At 46.9% G+C, this 25391-nt stretch overlaps 1 protein-coding gene across 1 annotated transcript in view; it reads left to right on the top strand.

Annotated features, from left to right (window-relative positions):
* LOC147105950 (uncharacterized) overlaps positions 1-25391 on the top strand; it is a gene marked incomplete at its 5' end in the record, with an annotated part of 367623 nt that overhangs the window by 207594 nt on the left and 134638 nt on the right. Inside the window, 2 exons of the mRNA XM_086009773.1 lie at positions 9025-9211; positions 23211-23699. Of these exons, the coding sequence (XP_085865899.1) occupies positions 9025-9211; positions 23211-23699 (676 nt within the window). The remainder of the gene's footprint in view (positions 1-9024; positions 9212-23210; positions 23700-25391) is intronic.

The following is a 25391-nucleotide window of genomic DNA, read 5'->3' as shown; positions in this document are numbered from 1 at the left end:
GCCATGTGCGATGAGGAAATTCCACTACAGCATAAGATGGACAATTTCTTATTAGCCTACTGAAACGCGACACATGCAGTTACCAGCCAGACCCCGGTCATGATGTTCTTTAACCGAAGGTTGAGATCTTGTCTGGACTTGCTCAGACCAAATGTGCGAAGAAATGTTGAGGACAAACAATTCCAGCACATCAACGAGAAGCCGACAAGGAGCTTCAATGTAGGGCAACCAGTCTTGGCCCGGGACTATCGAACAGAGAAGTGGCAACCCGGAACAATATGTACAAGGCAGGGGCCATTAATGTACACAGTGGATGTCGGGGAGAACATTGTGAGACGCCACGTCGATCAGATCTTAGCATCACAGGAATGCGTCAACCCCATGTCTCGAGTACCTGGGGATGAACCCGACATACCGGTAGTATCTACTTCAGACCCAGTAGCAGTGGAACCCGATGAACTACCCGATGAAAGGGGGTCAGAATCGCCTCTGCACCAAGAACAAGAACCTCCGGAAAGGCGCTATCCCGAAAGGGTCAGGAAGCCGCCCTAAAGACTGAATCTATAAATGGACTTTTGTTATTGAATGTACATGTAAAAATGTAATTGTTATTTGAATATTAAGGGGGCATTATTAATCTAAAAAGGGAGGAATTGTAGTGTATGTGCTTTAAGTCAGAACTACTTTTTACAGCTCCTATATACTGTAGTACCGGCAGTAACCACACCGGTATATAAGCTGTGCGCATGCCTCTGTACTCCAGTCTAGAGATTGCCCTCCTCCAGTAAAGACCTGTTATTTGTTTATGTACAGCATCCGTGTAATTATTTATCCACTGAACCACGGATCTAACAGCGCGAAACCTGGAACTTGCGATCTGTCAAGTTTCAGCTTAACAGATCGTACGAATGTGCAGGAAATGGACATTCGCTGGTGCAGGGTTGGGCTACTTATGCCTGGTAAAAGCAGGCGTAAGACTTTATTTTACCAGCGTAAGGGTTTAAATAAATATTAAAATGAAATTCTTTGAATGATTTAAATATTCAAAAACCTTTAAAATTCGTTTCGGTTATTTTGGCCACTTTAAAAATGTTTCAATTTATTTTTCAAAAAATGTAATTTTTGTTTTAAATGCTTAATTAAATAGTATTTTAATTAATTTGAACATGTGATGATTTATTTTTATTTAATTGGGGTGAAAGTGCATTTTTTAGGGCATTCCTATTATGCTTATGGGGATTCTGCACGTAAATGGAACCCCCATAAGCATAACCCTTTGTGATTGGTTGGGCCGGCCCACGTGATCCCAGGGACGCTTGCGAACCGCACGTGCCCCTGGAATGCGTGGACCTTTATGCAGGCCCAGGACTGCAAGAGTCCGAAGATACGGACGCACCAGGTAGGTGCGTACTTTTCTTGCGGTTCAGAGGCATTCGCCCATGGGAAGCCTCCGACCGCAATTTCCAACCCATTATGTTTATCCCATCCAATATTTCACAATCCTCCTCCTTAACTACAATGTCTGCATCATCCCCCTCTTTTGTGAAGATAGACGCAAAGTATTCATTAAGAATCATACCCACGTCTTCCGCCTCCACACTCAGGTTACACTTTTGGTCTCTGATAGACCCTACTCTTACTTTAGTTATCCTTTTGCTCTTTATGTATTTAGGAAACATCTTTGGGTTTTCCTTGATTTTACGTGCCAATATTTTTTCATGCCCTCTCTTTGCGTTCCTAATTTCCTTTTTAATTTGACCCCTGCAGTTTCTATACTCCTCTGGGCTTTCTGTCGCATTTAGCTCTCGGTATCTGACATAAGCTTCCCTTTGTGTTGTGGTGAATGTTGTTTTTCAGACTGGAGGGAGGTATACAGTGGCGTTCCCCAAGGTTCAGTACTCGAACCACTGCTGTTTTTGATATACATTAATGACTTGGATTTGCGGGTACAAGGCGCAATTTCGAAATTTGCAGATGACACAAAACTTGAAACTGTAGTGAACAGTTAGGAAGATAGTAATAGACCTCAAGAGGACATAGACAGGCTGGTGGAATGGGCGGACACATGACAGATGGAATGCCATGCAGAAAAGTGTGAGGTGATACATTTTGGTAGGAAGAATGAGGAGAGAAAATACAAGCTAAATGGTACAATTTTAAAGAGGGTGCAAGAACAGAGAGACCCGGGGGTTCTTGTGCACAAATCTCTGAAGGTGGCAGGACAGGTTAACAAAACAGTTAATAAAGCATATGGGATCCTGGACTTTATAAATAGAGGCAGAGTACAACAGCCAGGAAGTTCTGCTAAACCTATATAAAACACGAGTTCACCCCCAGCTGGAGTATTGTGTCCAATTCTGGGCACCACACTTTAGGAAGGACGTGAAGGCTTTGGAGAGGGTGCGGAAGAGATTTACTAGAATGGTTCCAGGGATGAATGATTAAAGTTACATGGATAGACTAGAGAAGCTGGGGTTGTTCTCCTTGGAGCAGAGAAGGCTAAGAGGAGATTTGATAGAGATGTTTAAAATCATGAAGGGTTTGGATAGAGTAAATAAAGAGAAACTGTTTCCAATGGCTGTAGGGTTGATACCGAGAGGACACAGATTTAAGGTGATTGGCAAAAGAACCAGAGGCAACATGAGTAAAAACTTTTTTACACAACGAGTGGTTAGTATTTGGAATGCACTGCCTGATAGGGTGGTGGAAACAGATTCAATAGTTGCCTTCAAGAGGGAATTGGATAAAAATATTGAAGGAGAAATAATTGCAGGGATATGGGGATAGAGCGGGGGAGTGGAACTAACTGGATTGCTCTTTGAGAGCTGGCGCAGTCTCGATGGGCCAAATGGCCTCCTTCTGTGCGGTAATATTCTATGATTCTATGATTTGGGGAGACCTGCTGACCTGTGTCACTCCAAGACGGAGATGTAATCTTAGCTTTCAAATTTGTGTCTGTTACTGATAATGAAGGATGTATGACACTTGGTCCCTATAATCACAGTGAGGGTCAATCTAGAGGCTATTACTGACATTTAAAGACAGTTCACTTAGCACTCAGGTGCATAGGGGGAAAAATTTGGTTGGTTTGCGCCTCCCGTTAGCGCCTAGTTTGCGCCGCTCACGAAATTGACTGGACATTTTGCGGCAGCGCTAAACACTACCGCCACGATCTCCTGCACCCGCAGATCGTGACGTCAGTTGAACATGCAACGCCCCGGTAGCGCCCCGGACTGGATATTGAGTGGCGCCCCCTGCCTTACCGCCTGCCGCTAGCAACAACAGGTTGAGGGGAGCGTTTTGCAGTCGGTAAGGGACTGGGGGAGCGCTATTTAAAGGCAACCGCTTCCTGCTTTTTTTGCCCGCGAAACTTTTTCACCATGCATTCTGAGAGAGAGAGACTGCAGGAGATATTCAAAGCTGTGTTGAGGAGTTTTGGGCACTGAGCAGCACTTTGCAGGTTCTTTTTTAATTGATCTTCCTTGCATCGATTTAGAAGAGACTTTGGGGGCTGCACTCTGAGCTCTTTCCCTGGGCCTCTCCATTGTTCTTTCCAGCAGATTTGATGTACAGGCCTCTCCAGGCCGAGATTCAAGGCTGCAATGAGCAGGGTGTGGATGGAGAGCAAGATCGACCCTCCCCTTTAAGAACTGTCCGGCGCCAGTGTGTCTTGTGTTCCATTGCTGACTGACATCACATGAGCTTCACCAGCGCTCTGAGTTAGTGCCTCGCTCCTCGGCCTTTGCGCCTTAAGACAGGTGTGCAGCGCCTGATTTAGCGCTCCAATCACCTCCAGGGGCGATAGAGGCCAAGTTTGCAGTCGGAGGCGATAATTAGCGACAGGCGCTAAACTTTGCGCCCAGCCGATAATCGCGCCCCAAACGGGGTGATACTGAATTTCTCCCCCATAGAGTCCAGGGAAGGGTCATAGGCCATATGTACCTTACCTCTGCTGTCTGGTAAGGTCATTATGTTTCTTTCAGAACTGGAGAGGAGGCACTGAGTGCCACTGCAATTTGTCTCTTGTCATAGAGCTCTCCTGCTCCTGACTCAGATTCCTCCTACTTACTCCTGAATTATCACCAGCAGAATTTCGACTTCAGACTCCCTGAAGTTAAAGGTCTCCATTTGCTCTCTCTGCCATGCTGCTGCACTCTGTTGTCTTCCAGTGCAGCTATTGCCCCTTTTAGCAGCAGCAGCCTTTAGATCCTATGGTTGCACCAGTTCTTCACCTCTCCCTCCTTCTTGAGATGTCTTCCAGTCAGCGTGCTTCTTGGACCCAATTCCTACCTCACCACATCGAGATTGTGTTTCCCCCCCCGCCCCCCATTCCCAGCGGAACTGTGGCATGAAAGGCTAGATTCCCACTGCCTGCCTGCCTCCAGTTAGTCCAATGAGTTAAAACCACAATTTTTGGGAAGGTAAATACGAACATGGGAAATTGACAGGCAGGAAACGTCCAGCTGGTACATCAAGACTGCCCCACTCACGATGATGGCCAGACCATTATGGCTAAACATTTATATCCTCCCCCAACCTCCCTCCCTCCTCACCCACCCACACCTCACACCCACACCTCACACTCACCCACACCTCACACTCACCCACACCTCACACCCACCCACACCTCACACCCACCCACACCTCACGCCCACCCACACCTCACACTCACCCAGGCCTCACGCTCACACCTCACACTCACCCACATTTCACACCCAGCCACACCTCACACCCACCCACACCTCACACCCACCCAGGCCTCACGCTCACACCTAACACCCACCCACACCTCACATCCACACTTCACACTCACACCCACCCACACCTCACATCCACACTTCACACTCACACCCACCCACACCTCACATCCACACCTCACACTCACACCCACCCACACCTCACATCCACACTTCACACTCACACCCACCCACACCTCACATCCACACCTCACACTCACACCCACCCACACCTCACATCCACACTTCACACTCACACCCACCCACACCCCACATCCACAATTCACACTCACACCCACCCACACCTCACACCCACCCACACCCCACATCCACACCTCACACTCACACCCACCCACACCTCACATCCACACTTCACACTCACACCCACCCACACCTCACATCCACACTTCACACTCACACCCACCCACACCCCACATCCACAATTCACACTCACACCCACCCACACCTCACACCCACCCACACCCCACATCCACACCTCACACTCACACCCACCCACACCTCACATCCACAATTCACACTCACACCCACCCACACCTCACACCCACCCACACCCCACATCCACACCTCACACTCACACCCACCCACACCTCACATCCACCCACACCTCACATCCACACTTCACACTCACACCCACCCACACCTCACACCCACCCACACCTCACATCCACACTTCACACTCACACCCACCCACACCTCACATCCACACTTCATACTCACACCCACCCACATTTCACACCCACCCACACCTCACATCCACACTTCACACTCACACCCACCCACATTTCACACCCACCCACACCTCACATCCACACTTCACACTCACACCCACCCACACCTCACACCCACCCACACCTCACATCCACACCTCATACTCACACCCACCCACACCTCACACCCACCCAGGCCTCACATCCACACCTCACACTCACACCCACCCACACCTCACATCCACACCTCACACTCACACCCACCCACACCTCACATCCACACCTCACACTCACACCCACCCACACCCCACATCCACACCTCACACTCACACCCACCCACACCCCACATCCACACCTCACACTCACACCCACCCACACCCCACATCCACACCTCACACTCACACCCACCCACACCTCACATCCACACTTCACACTCACACCCACCCACACCCCACACCCACCCACACCTCACATCCACACCTCACACTCACACCCACCCACACCTCACACCCACCCACACCTCACATCCACACCTCACACTCACACCCACCCACACCTCACATCCACACCTCACACTCACACCCACCCACACCCCACATCCACACCTCACACTCACACCCACCCACACCCCACATCCACACCTCACACTCACACCCACCCACACCCCACATCCACACCTCACACTCACACCCACCCACACCCCACATCCACACTTCACACTCACACCCACCCACACCCCACATCCACACTTCACACTCACACCCACCCACACTCCACATCCACACCTCACACTCACACCCACCCACACCCCACATCCACACTTCACACTCACACCCACCCACACCCCACATCCACACTTCACACTCACACCCACCCACACCCCACACCCACACTTCACACTCACACCCACCCACACCTCACATCCACACTTCACACTCACACCCACCCACACCCCACATCCACACTTCACACTCACACCCACCCACACCTCACATCCACACCTCACACTCACACCCACCCACACCCCACATCCACACCTCACACTCACACCCACCCACACCCCACATCCACACTTCACACTCACACCCACCCACACCCCACATCCACACTTCACACTCACACCCACCCACACCCCACACCCACCCACACCTCACATCCACACCTCACACTCACACCCACCCACACCCCACATCCACACTTCACACTCACACCCACCCACACCCCACATCCACACTTCACACTCACACCCACCCACACCCCACACCCACCCACACCTCACATCCACACCTCACACTCACACCCACCCACACCCCACATCCACACCTCACACTCACACCCACCCACACCCCACATCCACACTTCACACTCACACCCACCCACACCCCACATCCACACTTCACACTCACACCCACCCACACCCCACATCCACACTTCACACTCACACCCACCCACACCTCACATCCACACCTCACACTCACACCCACCCACACCCCACATCCACACTTCACACTCACACCCACCCACACCCCACATCCACACTTCACACTCACACCCACCCACACCCCACATCCACACTTCACACTCACACCCACCCACACCTCACATCCACACCTCACACTCACACCCACCCACACTCACACCCACCCACACCCCACATCCACACCTCACACTCACACCCACCCACACCCCACACCCACCCACACCCCACACCCACCCACACCCCACATCCACACTTCACACTCACACCCACCCACACCCCACATCCACACCTCACACTCACACCCACCCACACCCCACACCCACCCACACCTCACATCCACACCTCACACTCACACCCACCCACACCCCACATCCACACTTCACACTCACACCCACCCACACCTCACATCCACCCACACAGCCATGTAATCACCTGGGAGAGGCAAAAAAACCCAAAAAGATACCAGGGCCAGTAAAGGAAAAAATACTCCGTACAATTCCACTCCGACCCCCTCAGGCGATGGAAACCAGTCCAGGAGATCACACGGACCCAGTGTTACCTATAAAGACACTTTCCTTCCACTTGATGCGATCTCTGCCCTAGTCAGGAACCAGTCCAGCATGCAGAGCGTGAACACACACCACAGCAGCTGGCATCACATTTCAGAGGCTCACTATTCTCTGGGTAAAGAAGAACACCCTAATATCCAGTCTGTTCCTACTCAATACATTACATTTTAGCAGAAGCAGTTCTTTTAAAACTAAGGCGCGAAATTCGGTAGCGCCCCGTTTCAGGGCAGTAACGCTGGCGAGGCGGGACATCCTGTGGGAAGCCTGGAAGAATAGCTGATTTCCAATTATTATAGTGCGTCACCACAGCACGGGTTCGAAACAGAGTAAAGCTCCCTCTACACTGCCCCATCAAACAGTCCCAGGGCAGGTACAGCACGGGTTAGATACAGAGTAAAGCTCCCTCTACACTGTCCCGTCAAACAGTCCCAGGGCAGGTACAGCATGGGTTAGATACAGAGTAAAGCTCCCTCTACACTGTCCCATCAAACACTCCCAGGGCAGGTACAGCACGGGTTAGATACAGAGTAAAGCTCCCTCTACACTGTCCCGTCAAACAGTCCCAGGGCAGGTACAGCATGGGTTAGATACAGAGTAAAGCTCCCTCTACACTGTCCATCAAACACTCCCAGGGCAGGTACAGCACGGGTTAGATACAGAGTAAAGCTCCCTCTACACTGTCCCATCAAACACTCCCAGGGCAGGTACAGCACGGGTTAGATACAGAGTAAAGCTCCCTCTACACTGTCCCCATCAAACACTCCCAGGGCAGGTACAGCACGGGTTAGATACAGAGTAAAGCTCCCTCTACACTGTCCCATCAAACACTCCCAGGGCAGGTACAGCACGGGTTAGATACAGAGTAAAGCTCCCTCTACACTGTCCCATCAAACACTCCCAGGGCAGGTACAGCACAGGTTAGATACAGGGTAAAGCTCCCTCTACACTGTCACACCAATCACTCCCAGGGCAGGTACAGCATGGGTTAGATACAGAGTAAAGCTCCCTCTACACTATCCCATCAAACACTCCCAGGGCAGCTACAGCACGGGTTAGATACAGGGTAAAGCTCCCTCTACACTGTCCCATCAAACACTCCCAGGGCAGGTACAGCACGGGTTAGATACAGTGTAAAGCTCCCTCTACATTGTCCCATCAAACACTCCCAGGGCAGGTACAGCACGGGTTAGATACAGTGTAAAGCTCCCTCTACATTGTCCCATCAAACACTCCCAGGGTAGGAACAGCACAGGTTAGATACAGAGTAAAGCTCCCTCTACACTGTCCCATCAAACACTCCCAGGGCAGGTACAGCACAGGTTAGATACAGAGTAAAGCTCCCTCTACACTGTCCCATCAAACACTCCCAGGGCAGGTACAGCACGGGTTAGATGCAGAGTGAAGCTCCCTCTACACTGTCCCATCAAACACTCCCAGGGCAGGTACAGCACAAGCGTGCAAAATACCTCAGAGCTGTAGGTTTTAAATCATGTCCATCTTTTTTATTTCAGTTTTGTAAAACTGGGATTACAATCTATGATGCAGATGGAACCAGTCGGATACTTGTAATTGACTGCTCCAGAAACAACCTGCATGCTGTACAGCAAACACTGCTCAGCTTTCCCAATTGTTTGCAAGGATGTGAGGTGTACTTGTCCAGGCACCCGTGTACCAACTGTGCAAAACTACTCATTCAAGGTATGTGGGAGATAATGGTACTGTCAGTGCAGACACTGGGGCATTGAACATTGTATGGCTATGGGTGAATAAAATAAGATTCAAGCAATTCTCTGAATCCTTACTTGTTTTACCTTTCCAGGAAGGCTGAAACGATGTGGAATCTTGCCATATAAAATATTAAAACAGTGGGTAGAGAGCAATAGAGGGGGTAAAACCATGAACGAGGGGATAGAGACCATTAGAGAGGGTGTAGACGCCATGAGAGAACGGGTAGACAACATGATAGCAGGGGTAGAAACCATGATAGAGTGGGTACAGAGCATGATAGAGGGGGTGGAGACCATAAGTGAGTGGGGTAAAACCATGGTAGAGGAGGTACAGACAATGACAGAGGGGATAGAGATCTTGAGAGGGGATTGAGACCATGAGATAGGGAAGAGACCATCATAGAGGAGTAGCGATCATGATAGAATGGGGTAAAAACATGGTAGAAGGGTTAGGGACTATGATAGAGCGGGTAGAGACCACAAGAGAGTGGGTAGAGCGCATGATGGAGGAGGTAGAAGATGATAGCGGGGTAGAGAGCATGATAAAGGGGTAGAGAGCATGATGGGGGGGTTACGAGCATGATGGGGGGGTCAAGAGCCTGATAGAGGGGGTCAAGAGCATGATAGAGGGGGTCTAGAGCATGATAGAGGGGTAAATAGCATGTTGGAGGGGGTAGATGATGATAGCGGAGTAGAGAGCATGTTAGAGGGGGTAGAGAGCATGTTAGAGGGGGTAGAGAGCATGTTAGAGGGGTAGAGAGCATGATAGAGGGGGTCAAGAGTATAACGGAGGAGGTAGTGACCACGACAAAGTGGGAGAAACCATGATGGAAGGGGTTGTACAAGGCCTACAGAATGAACACAACTGTTCAGATTTTCTTGTTGCCACAGCAATGATCCTGCACGCACCAGGGTTTGACCACAGAACAGCCTGATTTTGCGTAAGATAATGTTCAGTGCTAAACACACTGCTGCTGCAGCATGTTGATAAGTGCCTATATTTGAATTTTTTGTTGGCATTAGCAGTGGATCGGGATGCTTCAGCTCGCACTGTATTCTTGCTCCTCCAGGCTCACATTTCAATTCAGCTAAAGCAGTGAGATTGAAAATCTCCTTCCTTTTCCTTTGGTCAGGCAGTTATTTGACATTTGCAGAAACCCATCGCCATGCTTAACAGTCTCCAAACTCTATCACTGAAAAGGGCAAGAACATCAACGTCATGGAAACACCATCACCTCTAAGCTCCCCTCCCCTCCACACCGTTCTGACTTGGATATCGTCACTAGGTCAATATCCTGAAATTCCCTACCTAATACCATTGTGGGAGCGCCATTACCACATAGACTGGTGGTTCAAGGTAGCGGACCCACCACTACCGGATCAATGGATGGGCAATAAATGTCGGCCTTGGCAGCATCCCACAGATCCCAAGAACACATTTTTAAAAAGTTGAAGAGGGTGATGGTGAAGTGGAGGACATTGTCGTCCATCCCTATAGCAGGAGAAGGTTGTCTCCACCCCGCCTCAGCTCATCTGCTGCTGAAACCCTCTTCCATGTCTTTGTTGCCTCTAGACTCTCAACTAATCCAATGCTCTCATGGAAGGCCTCCCCCCCCTTGCACCCTTCGTAAAGTTTGGCTCATCCAAACTCTGCTGCCCGTATCTGAACTCACACCAAGTCCCATTCACCTATCACCCCTGTGCTCGCAGGCCTACATTGGCTCCCGGTCCGGCAACACCTCACTTTAAAAATTCTCATCCTTATTTTCAAATCCCTCCATGGCCTCGCCCCTCCCTATCGCTGTAACCTCCTGCAGCCCTACAACTCTCTGAGATCTCTGAGCTCCTCCAATTCCAGCCTCTTGCTTATCCCCAATTTTCATTGCTCCACTATTGGCGGCCGTGTCTTCAGCTGCCTAGGCCCTAAACTCCTCCCTCCCTAAACCTTTCTGCCTCTCTACCCCTCTCTCCTTCTTTAAGACACTCCTTGAAGCCAACCTTTTCACCAACCTATCCTAATATCTCTTTATGTGGTTTGGTGTCAAATTATGTTTGATAATGCTTCTGTGAAGCACCTTGGGATATTTTACTATGTTAAAGGTGCTATATAAATACAAGTTGTTGTTTTGTACAGAAGGAAGTTGAGGTGGAGCGAGTGATCCATCAGCCTGCAGCCAGAGGAAGGAGGCAGCAGCTTGTTGCTGAGTGTACAACTTTTTTTGAAAACAGAGAAATAAAAACCCTTCCCTCTGGGCTGGTTCCCCTCACACTCCCCATTAAAACCGATATTCCCAAAGGGAGCTGGACCATGCCTCAGTGATAGAAATCACACATTTCATCAATTCAGTCCACTGTAAACCAGAGAAAGAAACTCTGAAGTCTATGTCGTCAAACAATTTTTACTTTCCAATTTTTATTTACAATTTATAGATTTTCCAAACTATAACAATAATTTCACACAATAACTGCTGCTACTTTCTAACATGCTGTCAACCTCCTACCTCTACATGTTGTTCACTGAGTGACAGGAGGTTGAGAGTTGTGTGGAAGGGGCATTTCAGCTGGAGTCTTCAAAGACTAAAGTGACTCTTGTCTTAGTGAAGCTGCTGACTCCAAAGAATCCGCTTCCATTATCCTTTCTCTTTCTATGTCTAGCTTCTCCAGGCCCAGGTCTGAAGTTCCCTCATATGCTGACATTAGACGGGGCCTTAAGGAAGTAGGCACATTGTCACTCGCATGACGGCAGTAGCACCTGTTACCACTCCTCTGGTGCTGAGCAGAGACTCACTGGTGCTATTGGTCAATGTGAGAACAGACTGAATATTCCTAATTGGAAGCCCTGTGAAGATGTTGTGTTAAGGCTGACCCCCAATGTATCTATTGAGGCAGCGATAGCTACCATTCCAGAAGCCACCAATGTACTTAGCACCTCCCTCTGGATCTGGATCTGCTGCCGATGTTTCCTGAACTAACACACTCTCCGGTGGTTTCTTCATGCCATGACAAACTTCCCTCAATGTGTTGCAGATGCAGATAGTGGACTCTATTTCACTACTCCATCACCCCAGGAGTCATGAGGCTGGGCCAGACTGCCCCGGTCTATGCCGAGATGCTGCTCTCTGCAGCTGGGCCCTCTAGGCCCAGAGCTGCTCGAGCCTCCTGCCTCACAAGCTGTAGCCAATGAGGAAACACTTCATAGGAGCACTAGGATAGGGAAAGGAATGTACAAGACAGGCTGGCACAAGGGTGATTCTTAATTATTTCTGTTAACTATTATACACATATTGAATAGAGCTGTTGGAGTAAACTGGAATTGGTGTTGATGTTAATATTTGTAGTAAAGTGATGGCAAATCCCATAATGGTGGTAGTAAGGATGATGATTGTAATGAAGGACAGAGACATGATGAGTTGCTAGTCCATGTGCTGCTTTTATTAGGCCAGAGCAAACTGAGCATGCGCATACCAAACCATGTGATAATACATTAAACTGCTTTCCCCCTGAAAAAGAATGTATGTATTCCCCTCTCAAATACAACAAAACTGGTCCCACCTGTTATGTATTTTGTGTTCTCCTCCCACCTGTGGTGGCGCTGTCACAGGAGATAAATGGTTGGGCGTTCTCTGTTAAGTTTAGCTCTCTTTGTTCGGAACTTGCCAGAACTTCCTTTCCTTCCAATAAAGCACTTCATGTTTGAATCTCTGAGTTCTGAGTCCTAAATTGTGTCTGGGTAGAAAGGTACCGACACAATACCACCTTTCCCAGCATTACATGTACCACATAACAAAAACTCCTGGCTTCTTTTTCTTTTAAATGAACTACAAATCCAGTTTAATAACAGGATTGCGGCGCCTTCCTGGTCTCTTTACAGCAGGTTTTGATGTTGAACCAATTTTTGGGCTGTTTTGTTTTGGTTCCGAACTGAAAGATGATCCTGTTTCTGTCTCAGATTTGTTTGAACCTGGTACTTCAATTACTGAAGTCTGAACTGAGTCAAACTCATGTATGTGTTCATGATCAAGTGGTTCAAGATCACTGCCCAATCCAGGCCAGTAAACAAAGCTTCTTGCAATTGATTTCATACTGACGATCCCTGGATGTTCAGTATGAAGTTCGGCCAGAATTCTATTTCAAAGAAGTAGGTACCACCACTCTGTTTCCCCACTAGATACAATCTTGTTCACAAGACAATTCAGTACAATGGTTATGGAATGTTTTCAATTCTGTGTCCATATACTGATCAATCCATCCATTCAAAATGTTTTCATACACTCTTTTCAGTACTGAGTCCTTTTGAGTCTCATCTGCAATCTCAGTTGCATTCATAAGAAATAGGAGCAGGAGTAGGCCATTCGGCCCTTCGAGCCTGCTCCGCCATTCAATGAGATCATGGCTGATCTTCTGCCTCAATTCCATTCACCGGCCTTATCGCCATATCCCTTGATGTCATTACTAGTCAGAAATCTATTGACTTCTGTTTTGAATATACCCAATGACTGAGCCTCGACAGCCCTCTGGGGTAGAGAATTTTATAAGTTTCAATGAGATCTCATCTCATTCTTCTAAACTCTAGCTTAATTGACCCAATCTCTCTTCATACGTTTTTCCTGCCATCCCAGGTATCAGTCTGGTGAATCTTCGCTGCACTCCCTCCATGGCAAGAACATCCTTCCTCAGATAAGGCGACCAAAACTGCACACAATACTCAAGGTGTGGTCTCACCAAGGCCCTGTACAACTGCAGCAAGATGTCCTTGCTCCTGTACTTGAATCCTCTCACTATGAAGGCCAACATACCATTTGTCTTCTTAACCGCCTGCTGCACCTGCATGCATACCTTCAGCGACTGGTGCACAAGGACACCCAGGTCTTGTTGTACTTCCCCTTTTCCCAATCTATTGTTGTTCAGCTAATAATCTGCCTTCCTGTTTTTGCCAGCAAAGTGGATAACCTTGCATTTATCCACATTATACTGCATCTGCCATGTATCTGCCCAATCACCCAACCTGTCCAAATCATACTGGAGTTTCTCTGCATCCTCCTCACAGCACACATGCCCACCCAGATTTGTGCTGTCTGTAAACTTGGAGATATTACATCTAGTTCCCTCGCCTAGATCATTAATATATATTGTGAATAGCTGGGGTCCTAGCACCGATCCCTGTGGTACCCCACTAGTCACTGCCTGCCACTGGGAAAAAGACCCGTTTATTCCAACTCTTTGCTTCCTGTCTGCCAACCAGTTCTCTATCCAAGTCAGTACCTTACCCCCAATCCCATGTGCTTTAACTTTGCACACCAATCTCTTATGCGGGACCTTATCGAAAGCCTTCTCAAAGTCCAAATACACCACATTCACTGGTTCTCCCTATTCTATTCCAGCAGTTACATCCTCAAAAAATTCCAGTAGATTAGTCAAGCAGTATTTACCTTTTGTAAATCCATGTTGACTTTGTCCGATCCTGTCACTGCTTTCCAAGTGCTCTGCTATTACATCTTTTATAATGGACTCTAGCATTTTCCCCACTACCGATGCCAGGCTTATTTTCCCGCTATAATTCCCCGTTTTCTCTCTACCACCTTTTTTAAATAGTGGGGTTACATTAGCTACCCTCCAATCCATTGGAACTGTTCCAGAGTCTATTGAATTTTGGAAGATGACCAGCAATGCATCTACTAATTCTAGGGCCACTTCTTTAAGTACCCTAGGATGTAGATTATCAGGCCCTGGGGATTTATTGGCCTTCAATCCCGTCAATTTCCCTAACACCATTTCCCTACAAATACTGATTTCATTCAATTGCTCCCTCTTATTAGACCCTATGTTCCCTGACATCTCTGGGAGGTTATTTGTGTCCTCCTTTGTGAAGACAGAACCAAAGTATGTACTTAATTGGTCTGCCATTTCTTTGTTCCCCTGATTCTGACTGCAAGGGACCTATGCTTAACTTCACCAATCTTTTCCTCTTCACATATCTATAGAAGCTTTTACAGTCAGTTTTTATGTTCCCTGCAAGCTTACTCTCATATTCTATTTCCCCCTCTTAATTAATCCCTTTGTCCTCCTTTGCTGAATCCTAAACTGCTCCCAATCCTCAGGTTTGCTGCTTTTTCTGGCCAATTTATATGTCCTCTCCTTGGATCTAATGCTATCCCTAATTTCCCTTGTTAGCCACAGTTGAGTCACCTTTTTTGTTTTATTTTTATGCCAAACAGGGATGAACAAATTCTGTTGTTCATCCATGTGATCTTTAAATATTTGCCATTGCCTATCCACCATCAACCCTTTAAGTAATGCTCCCCAATCCATCCTAGCCAACTCACGCCTCATACCATCGTAGTTTCCTTTATTTAATTTCAGGACCCTAGTCTCTGAGTCAAATGCTTCACTCTCCATCTTAAATGAAGAATTCTTCATATTATGATCGCTCCTCCCCAAGGGGCCTCACACAACAAGATTGCTCATTAATCCTTTCTCATTACATAATACCCAGTCTAAGTTGGCCTGATCTCTAGTTGGTTCCTCGATGTATTGGTCAAGGAAACCATCCCATATACACTCCAGGAATTCCTCCTTCACAGTATTGTTGATGCGGCCATTGCAGGAATGGCAGATTTGGACCCCAATATTGTTAGTTGCGGTTTGTGATCAGTTATCAGGGTAAACTTTCTGCTGATTAGGAACTGTTGGAATTTCTTGATTCCAAACACTTAGTGAGTGCCTCCTTTTCAATTTGCACGTAGTTTCCTTTGCTCTTTGTGAGTGTTTGTGATATGAACGTGATTGGTTTCTTTTGGCTATCATCCATTACATGGCTTATGCCAGCTCCCACACCGTAGCTGGAAGCATCACACGCTAACTTAAGCTCACGCTCTGTGTCGTAGTGCACAAGTAGAGCATCACTAGAGAGACTTCTCTTACAAGCATCATAAGCTTCCTGTTGCGCTTTCGTCCACTTCCACTGGACATCCTTCTTGAGGAGCTCATGCAATGGAGCTAACATGGTCGCTAACTCAGGTAAGAAACGTGTGTAGTACTGAACCTTTCCAAGGAAAGATCTTAACTCAGACACATTCTTTGGCTTTGGAGCATTGATGACAGCATCAACCTTTTCCTTCACTGGTTGCAAGCCATTTGCATCAACTTTCAGACCAAGGTGCACAACCTTGGGCTGCACAAAAGCACATTTGCTCCTTTTCAATTTGACATTGTGGGCATTCAACCTTTGAAGCACTATATCTGACACTTCTAGATTTTCTTCCTCACTGCTTGCTGCAATCAGCACATCGTCTTGATTGCATAAGCAGTTTGGAACTCCATGCAAAATCTTATCCATCATAGCCTGGAAGATTTTGGATGAGGATTTTACACCATACGGCAGCTTGGTGTATGAGTACAGTCCCTTGTGTGTGTTGATCATGAGATACTGTTGACTCTCTTTGTCAACAGTCAGATGAGCGTAAGTGTGCAATAGGTCAAGCTTGGAGAAAACCTTTGACCCAGAGAGTGCTGCATACAAATCTTGCAATGTCGGTAACAGGTACTGCTCATTATCAACTGCTTGGTTGATAGTAACTTTGTAGTCACCACACAAGCGTACAGTTTTGTCTGCTTTGGGCTCTACCACAATCGGGATAGCTCATTCACTTTTGTTAGTTTTTACTAGCACTCCATTCTCTGAGCTTCGCTAGCTCTTCCTCCACCTGACTATTCAACGCATAGGGAACCAGCCTAGCCTTACAATAGACAGACTTCGTGTTGGACTTGATGCGGATATGCACGTCATACCCAGTGATGCACTCATATCTGTCCGTGAGCATGCTTTTGTACTTGTTCAACATTTTCTTGAGTCGCTTCTTTGAAGCATCTACACTGAAGACATTTTTCCAGTCGTTTTAACTTTCTCAACCAGTCTTTGCCCATGAGTGTTGGCCTGTTGTTGTAGCTCGCTACAATAATAGGCAGCTTTAATGACTGGCCATTGTGTTGAACTGTACGTTCCATTTGTCCACATGTCTCTAGGATTTCTCTGGAGTAGGTTTGTAACTCTACGGTACTCTTTGTAAGTGGTATTTGATTTAACTTACTCTTATATGTGTCCTTACTCATGATAGAGCAGTCTGCCGCTGTGTTGATATACATATCAATATATTGCTTGTTGATCTAAAGTTTCATATGGAAGTCTTTCTCACAACTGCTACCATTGCCACTAATGGCACAGATTCTAGTTCTTTAACATCAGTTGTGTTCACTTCAATATTGTAAACTCCTCCCTTACTTCCTGCTTTAGATCTAGCTCTGCAAGCTATTTCAGATTTCCAGCATCCGCAGTATTTTGCTATTGTTGAAATATGGCCTTGCTTCTGGCAGTGAAAACACTTTGCATTTCTGTATTGGCAGGACTGTGGTGAGTGATTTCCATTGCAGCGACAACAATTCACTGAACTGCTCCAACCGACATGCTTTTGACCCAGTCTCACAGCTTTAGGTTCAGCGGTGGCTTTGTGACTGGAGACCTCAGCTGCACTAGTCACTTGAGTTGGACCGAGCTCCCTAGCATTCTTCGATGCCATCTCCATAGATAGGGCAATTTTGCATGCTATGTCAAACATTGTGTTCAGAGTGTTCAGTAACTTAGACTGTGTACGCTCATCCACCGGTCCACACACAAACTTATCTCGCAACGCACTATCCAAAAATGTTACAATGCAAAGACAGGTTCTTACTCACTGATGGTTTCACTTTGTTTTTGGTTTCTGGTACCAAACTTATAGCTCTCATAGAAACATAGAAAAATAGGAGCAGGAATAGGCCATTTGACCCTTCGAGCCTGCTCTGCCATTCAATATGATCATGGCTGGTCCTCTATCTCAATACCATATACCCGCTCTTTCCCTCCTCTCTGCTATTTATAGCGGCTTTGGGTCAAAATGGTCCTCGAGTTTCTCGACAATGTTTTCAAACGACGCATCCTTCACTTTCCCAGGCATGAGTGGGTTTGTCAACGTTCCGTAGACATCTGGCCCGATCTCTGTTAGAAAAATTGCTTTCTTCCATTCACAAATGACTTTATTTTGAGCTTGAACATTCTCATCTGCACCTTTGGTCTCAATAATGTTATTGGCCCTAAAAAACATCTCCATCTGCTCAATGCAAGAACTGAATGGTTCGCGAGCTCAGTGATACATGCTGAGGCTTCTGATGAATCCCGTAGGCGTGACCACGATTGCCCTGATTCCGTTGAACAGTGACTCAGCACACTACCTGTTGTAATCAACCACCACCTAGACTGAAGGGTGTGTTGATGCGGGGGGGGGGGGGCGCGTGGAGGACACAAGCACAGTCACAAGATTGGCAAATGAAATACAGCAGTTAGCTGTGTTTTAATTTTTAGAAAACGGGGAAAAAGGTTCACGTCTGTCAAAATCCAAAACATACAACGTTCAAAAAAAAAATGAAGAACAAAACCATCACCTGCCCCGGGTGGTTAGGAAGGCAGTCCTTAAATCAATTTCCTCCAAAAAAACAATAAGCCAGGGTTACTTTACCACTGGATCTTTCTCAGCTGGTCCAGGGATCATATCAGGCTCTCAGAACTAAACAATATTCCACCCGGGTTCAATAGTAGACCTCGCTGTGGCAGCTGCAAGCTGGTTTTCAACAGCAGCCTTGGCCTTGTCTTGGCTTTCTCCTCAGGTACTGGCCCTGAAGGGATGCACTAGTTTGCCTTTTGAACTCCTGAGCTAATGGGTAGATTTGCCTCAGGTGTGTTGGAGGTGGGTGTGGCCTTCACCTGAATTGGATTGAGAGGGGGACTTTGTCTCCATCTGGTGGCCACATACCGTCCATCCACCACAAACCGCCCCATAGCTCACATATGCACCCCCTCAGCTCCGACCTCTGGGAAGGGGCGCAGGCAGACCAAAGGGCCTCACATCTGGAGAGGGCATCAGCATTCCTATGGTAGGTACCAGACCTGTGAATGACAGTAAACTTAAATGGCTGTAAACTCAGGAACCACCTAGTAACCCTTGAATTGGTCTCCTTGTTGCGTGCCATCCAGGTTAGTGGGGCATGATCAGTCACCAGAGTGAATCGTCTGCCAAGCAGGTAATACTTTAAGCTGTCCAGAGCCCATTTTATGGCCAAGCACTCCTTTTCCACGACGGAATACCGCTGTTCCCTCGGGAGCATTTTTCTGCTGAGGTATAGAATAGGGTGCTCCTCACCTGACACGACTTGGGATAAGACCGCTCCCAAACCTATGTCTGAGGCATCCGTTTGGACAAGCAGCTCCTTTGAAAAGTCAGGGGTCATGGGTATCGGTCCAGAACAAAGGGCTTCCTTTAGGGTAGTGAAAGCCCCCTCCACTTCAGGAGACCACTGCACCATGTTGGATCTGCGCTTCTGCGTCAAGTCTGTCAGGGGAGACACTATTGAAGCAAAATTAGGTATAAATCTCTGGTAATAACCAGTCAGTCCCAGAAATGCTCTTACTTGCTTCTTGTTTACAGGCCTGGGCCAATTTCGGATAGCCTCCAATTTCCTCACTTGTGGCTTAACATTACCTCTGCCAATTGTAAACCCGAGGTATTCAGTTTCTGACCACCCCAACGAGTTGGTCAGCTGTTTGGGGATTAGCCTGACTTGCTACTCTTTTCATTTCATAGGGCAGGGCGCGTAAATACCTGTCGACGACCAGCCGTTCCATTACAGGAAACTTTGGTTTATCCGGAGGTTGTATGGCCGGAAACCTCGATCTAACAGCAGAAATCAGCAGCCATTTTGTTAGGTTTTTTTTCTTTTTTTTTCTTCTCCTGTGAGAGGGGGACTTTCTCGCCATCTGGTGATCACATACCGTCCATCCACCACAAACTGCCCCCATAGCTCACACTGTGTACCTGTGAGAATCAACTGTTGCTGTGTATACATACACACGAAGGCGAAGCACAGACAATTCAACATGAGCATTAATGGTAAAACATCGCAAAAATTCAGTTTAGGTGTCACAAATTCACCTTAAACTTTTCCACTCGAAGGGTGAACACTGTGTCCTTCCATGACGCCTAAAAATGGCTTAGGGATTCCATGCTCTTTGCCAAAATGTAATATACTTGGGTAGAACAAATGAAGGACAGAGACATGATGAGTTGCTAGTCCATATGCTTGCTTTTATTAGGCCAGAGCGAACTGAGCATGCTCATACCAAACCATGTGAAAATACATTACAATGGTGATAAGGGTTGTGGGACTAAAGGTATATTGGGGGTGGGAGCGGTTGTTCAGGTGAAGCGCTCTTGGATAAGTTGCGCTCTAAGAGCTCTGGCAGCGAGGGGCACTGGTGGTCAACGTTACTCCTACTCATCTTCCTCTTCCTCCTCTTCATGCTCTTCCTCCTCCTCTTCCTGCTGATGCTCTTCCTCCTCCTCTTCCTGCTGCTCTTCCTCCTCTTCCTGCTGCTCTTCTTCCTCTTCCTGCTGCTCTTCCTCCTACTTCTCCCAAACGGTCCAGGCAGCAGAAGTGTTGCTTGTGTTTGCCAATGGTTTGCTTTATGACGTTTCTGGTGGCAACATGGCTCTCAATGTACGCCAGCTGTGCAACTGTACCCAGGATCCTGACAGGAGCCATGAGCTATGTGTTGAAAGGATACTCTTTATCACCCAGTAGCCAACCTCTGACCTGACAGATTGGTTGGAATAAAGGCAGCACAGAGGACTTGCACAAGATGAGTCACGACTGCTGCCAGGAAACTGGGCACAGACCTGCATGATACACTACCTGTGGTTGCAAACAAGCTGGACATTGATGGACTGAAATCCCTTTCTATTGAGAAAGCTGGTGATGGGGAGCATGCAAGGCAATGTGGGTGCAGTCATCGACATCTTGGAACCCGGGGAAGCATGCAATGCAGGTGAAGTCTAGTGCTGTCTAATTCTGCTTCACTATCCATAGCAAAGGAGGTGTAGGTGTTTTCCTGATGTAGAGAGCCTCAGTGTCCTCCCTGTACAGTGGTGGACACCGAACTGGGATATGTGGTTGATGTCATCTGCTGCAGCCTGCAGGGAGCTTGTTGCGTAAAAGTTAAGAGCCACGGTGACATCCTACAACAAGTGTAGGACCCTTATTTAAATATTATAAGAACCTTTTAAATACTTCCGGCATGCCCTAGACGCCTACAGAGGAGACCTATCCAATATGGTGGTGCTGTACTTCCAGCATGGAATGAGCGTGTGCAAGCCTCCCGCCATGTTTTGTGCCGGTAAAACGGGTGCAGCATGATCAAATTTCTAGGTTTAGGTCTCTGAGCTCTGGGTCCCTAAGCTCCTTAGCCAAGCCAGGCATTTCTCAAGCCTTCATAGCTGAGCAGCTCGTTTGCATTCCAGGTCCTCATCGTCATACTAGTGCTTGATGCTTCACCCTACGGAAACCCTGCTGACCCGCCAACTACTTCCTGCAGAGTATGCAGCTCTGGGGTGATGCTGGAGCAGGAAAGATGCAATGATGGAGTTGGTGAGGATGAGGCAGGAGTTTTGCAGCTTTAAGTACCTGACAGGTTCTGCTCTTCCTCCAAGCCTTCTCCTTGGATGTTAGAAACACAAAAGCTTCTTTAGCTGTGTGATTAGTCAAGTGGCTTTTTGAAGAAGTCGTGGCTAGTCATTGCCCATTAAATACTTTCATAGCCCACATGAAGCTTAGACTAACTGAGCTCTTCCTTGCTCTGCCTTCACTAACCTGCTCTTGGCACTTCACCTCTTACTTCCATAGCCTGCCCTGTATCCCATGCAATGAGCTGTAAAGCATCCCACTCCTGCCCACTCATTTTGGAAAGTGGGTCTTCTTCCAGTTGTGCTTCTTTGCCTCTGGTTGTGTTCCACCTTTCCCTTTGCTCGGAGAGAACACAGTGATGAAAGAATCTGAGGGGCAGTTACACACAGTTGTTGGTATCCAGACCACATTATTAGTGCCTGGAGATGCAAACCACCCTTTAAATATTGATGCGCACAACCTCCTTGTAGCAGGCAGTGTGAGTTTAGAGCTAACAAGGTATATTGTTGGTTTCAGAGGTTGTTTGTGCATGTTTCCTTTCACCCAGTTAATGACACAGAGGGCTTGATAGGTAAAGGGGAAGAGTCGTGTCTCTATCATCCCTACAGGATGTGTGTGGCCAACCATGTGAGGTCATTAAATCTCTTCCTACACCACGTAGGGTGGTGGAGGCGGTCCTGACTTGCCTCTTCCACTTCCCCTCACAATGTCTGTACCACCCTCCTGCCCTCAGTCCCCAAGAGTGAGTAAAACATCAATCAAAGAAATAGAAAATCTGGGAGCCCTTCCTACAGCTGACTCCCCCCACCCCCCAGACTGCTCCTTCCTGACACATTCTTGCACTATTCCAAAAAATGTGTGCCCCTTTTGATTAACTGCAGCATTTTAAATGCCTCCAGGTGGTGGTAAACCAATCAACAGCGGTAACTATTGAGCGCCACCCCATGCAACTATTGAGCGCCACTTCAAGAAACTTCAGCGGGTTAGTGGCAGGGTCACGTGGGCAGACAGGAGTCCTGCCCTGCCACTGACCCACCAGTCAAAGGAAAATCCATCCCATCATGTAAAATAAAGATTCTGGAGCCATGCCATATTGTCTGATGAAAATGTTAGCTCAGGTTATTTTGCTGTTGTCCCTATGCTGACATTGATGCAGGGTTCCATTCCCAGAAACCCATCAACCCCTTCTCTCACCCCATCCAGTGTACATTCATTGCTGCCATGAATGCTGGGATAGCCCTGACTTCATAGCGGTCTCTTGAAATACCACGTCAGGAATTACCTGCAGGCATTAGATTGTGATTCTGGAGTGGGAGCTCACTCTGTCACATCAAATGCAGGAGTGTTGGTCGTCCTAAATTCTGCACTTGCATTATGAGTGTTAGAATTCGATTTTAATGCTGAGATGGTTTCTTTCCCAATAGGAGGTGTGCTTCATGTTCGTTATTGGCCTAATCTGGAGCAACCACTGGAGCAGCAAGAAACTCACAAGGAGGAAAATGCTCTTGTTAATGCTACTAATGTTAATCAGCTGTTTTGTGAAGGTAAAGTCATTGTAGAAATGTACATACCAGTGCTGGACTTCGAAACTGTCAAGGAAAGGATTTCACCTAAGATCAGACTGACACCAGCAACAAACCCTATAAAAAAATACAAGTCCATTTTTGATTCATCCGAGCCTGACCTACTGAAAGTTCTGAAAGCTCTGGATTTATCACATATAAAGGAGAAGGATTACAAGGCCACCTTCAAGAAACAAGTGGAAACTGCGTATAAGTGTCTTAATGCACTGCAATTCAGCACTGCTGGTCAATTTGAAAAAGTTGTTGGCGGGGAACCCGATTGGGATGTGGAAATGAGGAAAAGGAATTTACACGCCTTGCAACTGTGCTTCCTACTAGCTGCAAGGACAGGTAAGAAAAAGGTCGCTGTGTAACTGCTCCAGCTCATGGAGCAATATGGCCATTGAATGGGTTGCTGCTCCTAATTCATGTGGTGAAATGGCTGCTTGTACCTATACTCACTTGGTATATTGATTTTCTCACCTCTTTTCTCAAGTTGCCCAGATGAGAGAGAGGGTGGCCTGAGACCTGCTCCCAGCCCTTTCCCAGTTTTGCTCTACAACTTGCAACTTCAGTTGTTTCAGTGACCTAGGATGATGTAGGGATAAGGATTCTGCTCTATCTGAAGGGTAAATGGGTTGATGCCATTGTCTGAAAGTCAGAGCTCCAATATCTCTGTTAGGGAATGGATGCTCTTACTTATAAATTTATGTTATTCTACAAGATAATAAGGATCAACGGCATTTATTAGCTTTCATAGGAGATAAGCATACAATGATAACTTCTCATTACCAATAATTACGGATATGCAATGATAACCATTACTAATAATAGTTACACATATTACATAAAATATGCAGCACAGAAACAGGCCATTTGGCCCAAGCAGTCTATGCCAGCGTTTATGCTCTACTCGAGCCTCCTCCCATCCTTCCTTATCTAAATCTATCAGCATAACCTTCTATTCCCTTCTCCCTGATATGTTTACCTAACCTCCCCTTAAATGCATCCATACTATTCGCTTCAACCACTCCCTGTGGGGGCAAGTTCCACATTCTCACCACTCTTTGGGTAATGAAATTTCTTCTGAATTCCCTATTGGATTTCTTGGTGACTATCTTATATTGATGGTCTCTAGTTATGCTCTTCCCCACAAGTGGAAACATTCTCTCTGTATCCACTCTATCAAAACCTTTCATCATTTTAAGACCTCTATTAGGTCACCCCTCAGCATTCTCTTTTCAAGAGAAAAGAGACCCAGCCTGTTCATCCTTTCCTGATGGGTATAACCTCGCATTTCTGGTATCATCCTTGTAAATCTTTGCCGCACCCTCTCCAGTGCCTCTATATCCTTTTTATAATATGCCGACCAGAACTGTACGCAGTACTCCAAGTGTGGTCTAACCAAGGTTCGATACAAGTTTAGCATAACCTCTCTAGTTTAGCATAACTATACAATGAAAACTATCATTACCAATAATTACCCGTGTACATTACTATTAATAATTACACCTATACTCAGAGTTACATTTACGATACAAGGTATTGGAGAATTCACCGCCTCACAGGTTTCGAGCTCAGTGGGATGGGCTGGCCAAACCTTGTCGAATTCTGAAGCATCTATTCTAACATCCCTCTTTATATATATTTTTCCTCATAAGTCATCAAAGGATTACCTCATTCCATTATTCACTTAATGAATTTCAGTTTTACCAAGAAGGCCTTCCATACTCCTTCTTAAGGCTTTATCTTATCTGAGTTGTCAATCAAATCATTCAACTGGATGAGTTATCACTTGCCTTGTGCAGATGTGTTCTTGGAGAAGTTAATCCCGAAGAGGACAGCTGCTAAGACAAAGAAAGCTTGTAGCTGAATGCTTATCAGCGAAAGTCTCTGTCTGATAAACAAAACTGTCTTTTCCAGTTCCAACAAAAACTCACTTAGCCGCTGAAAGCTAAAATTTAAGAATTAATCGTGTCCTTACAGTTACCCCCTTGAATGTCTAAATATATTTATCAAGCCGTCACTAAACAATTAATTAGT

Source organism: Somniosus microcephalus, chromosome 16, assembly GCF_052327205.1.
Source record: "Somniosus microcephalus isolate GS21.2 chromosome 16, FLI_Smic_1.0, whole genome shotgun sequence".
NCBI classification, from domain to species: Eukaryota; Metazoa; Chordata; class Chondrichthyes; order Squaliformes; family Somniosidae; genus Somniosus; species Somniosus microcephalus.
The sequence above is the reverse complement of the archived record's forward strand: the minus strand, read 5'-3'. Positions and strand labels throughout refer to the sequence as shown.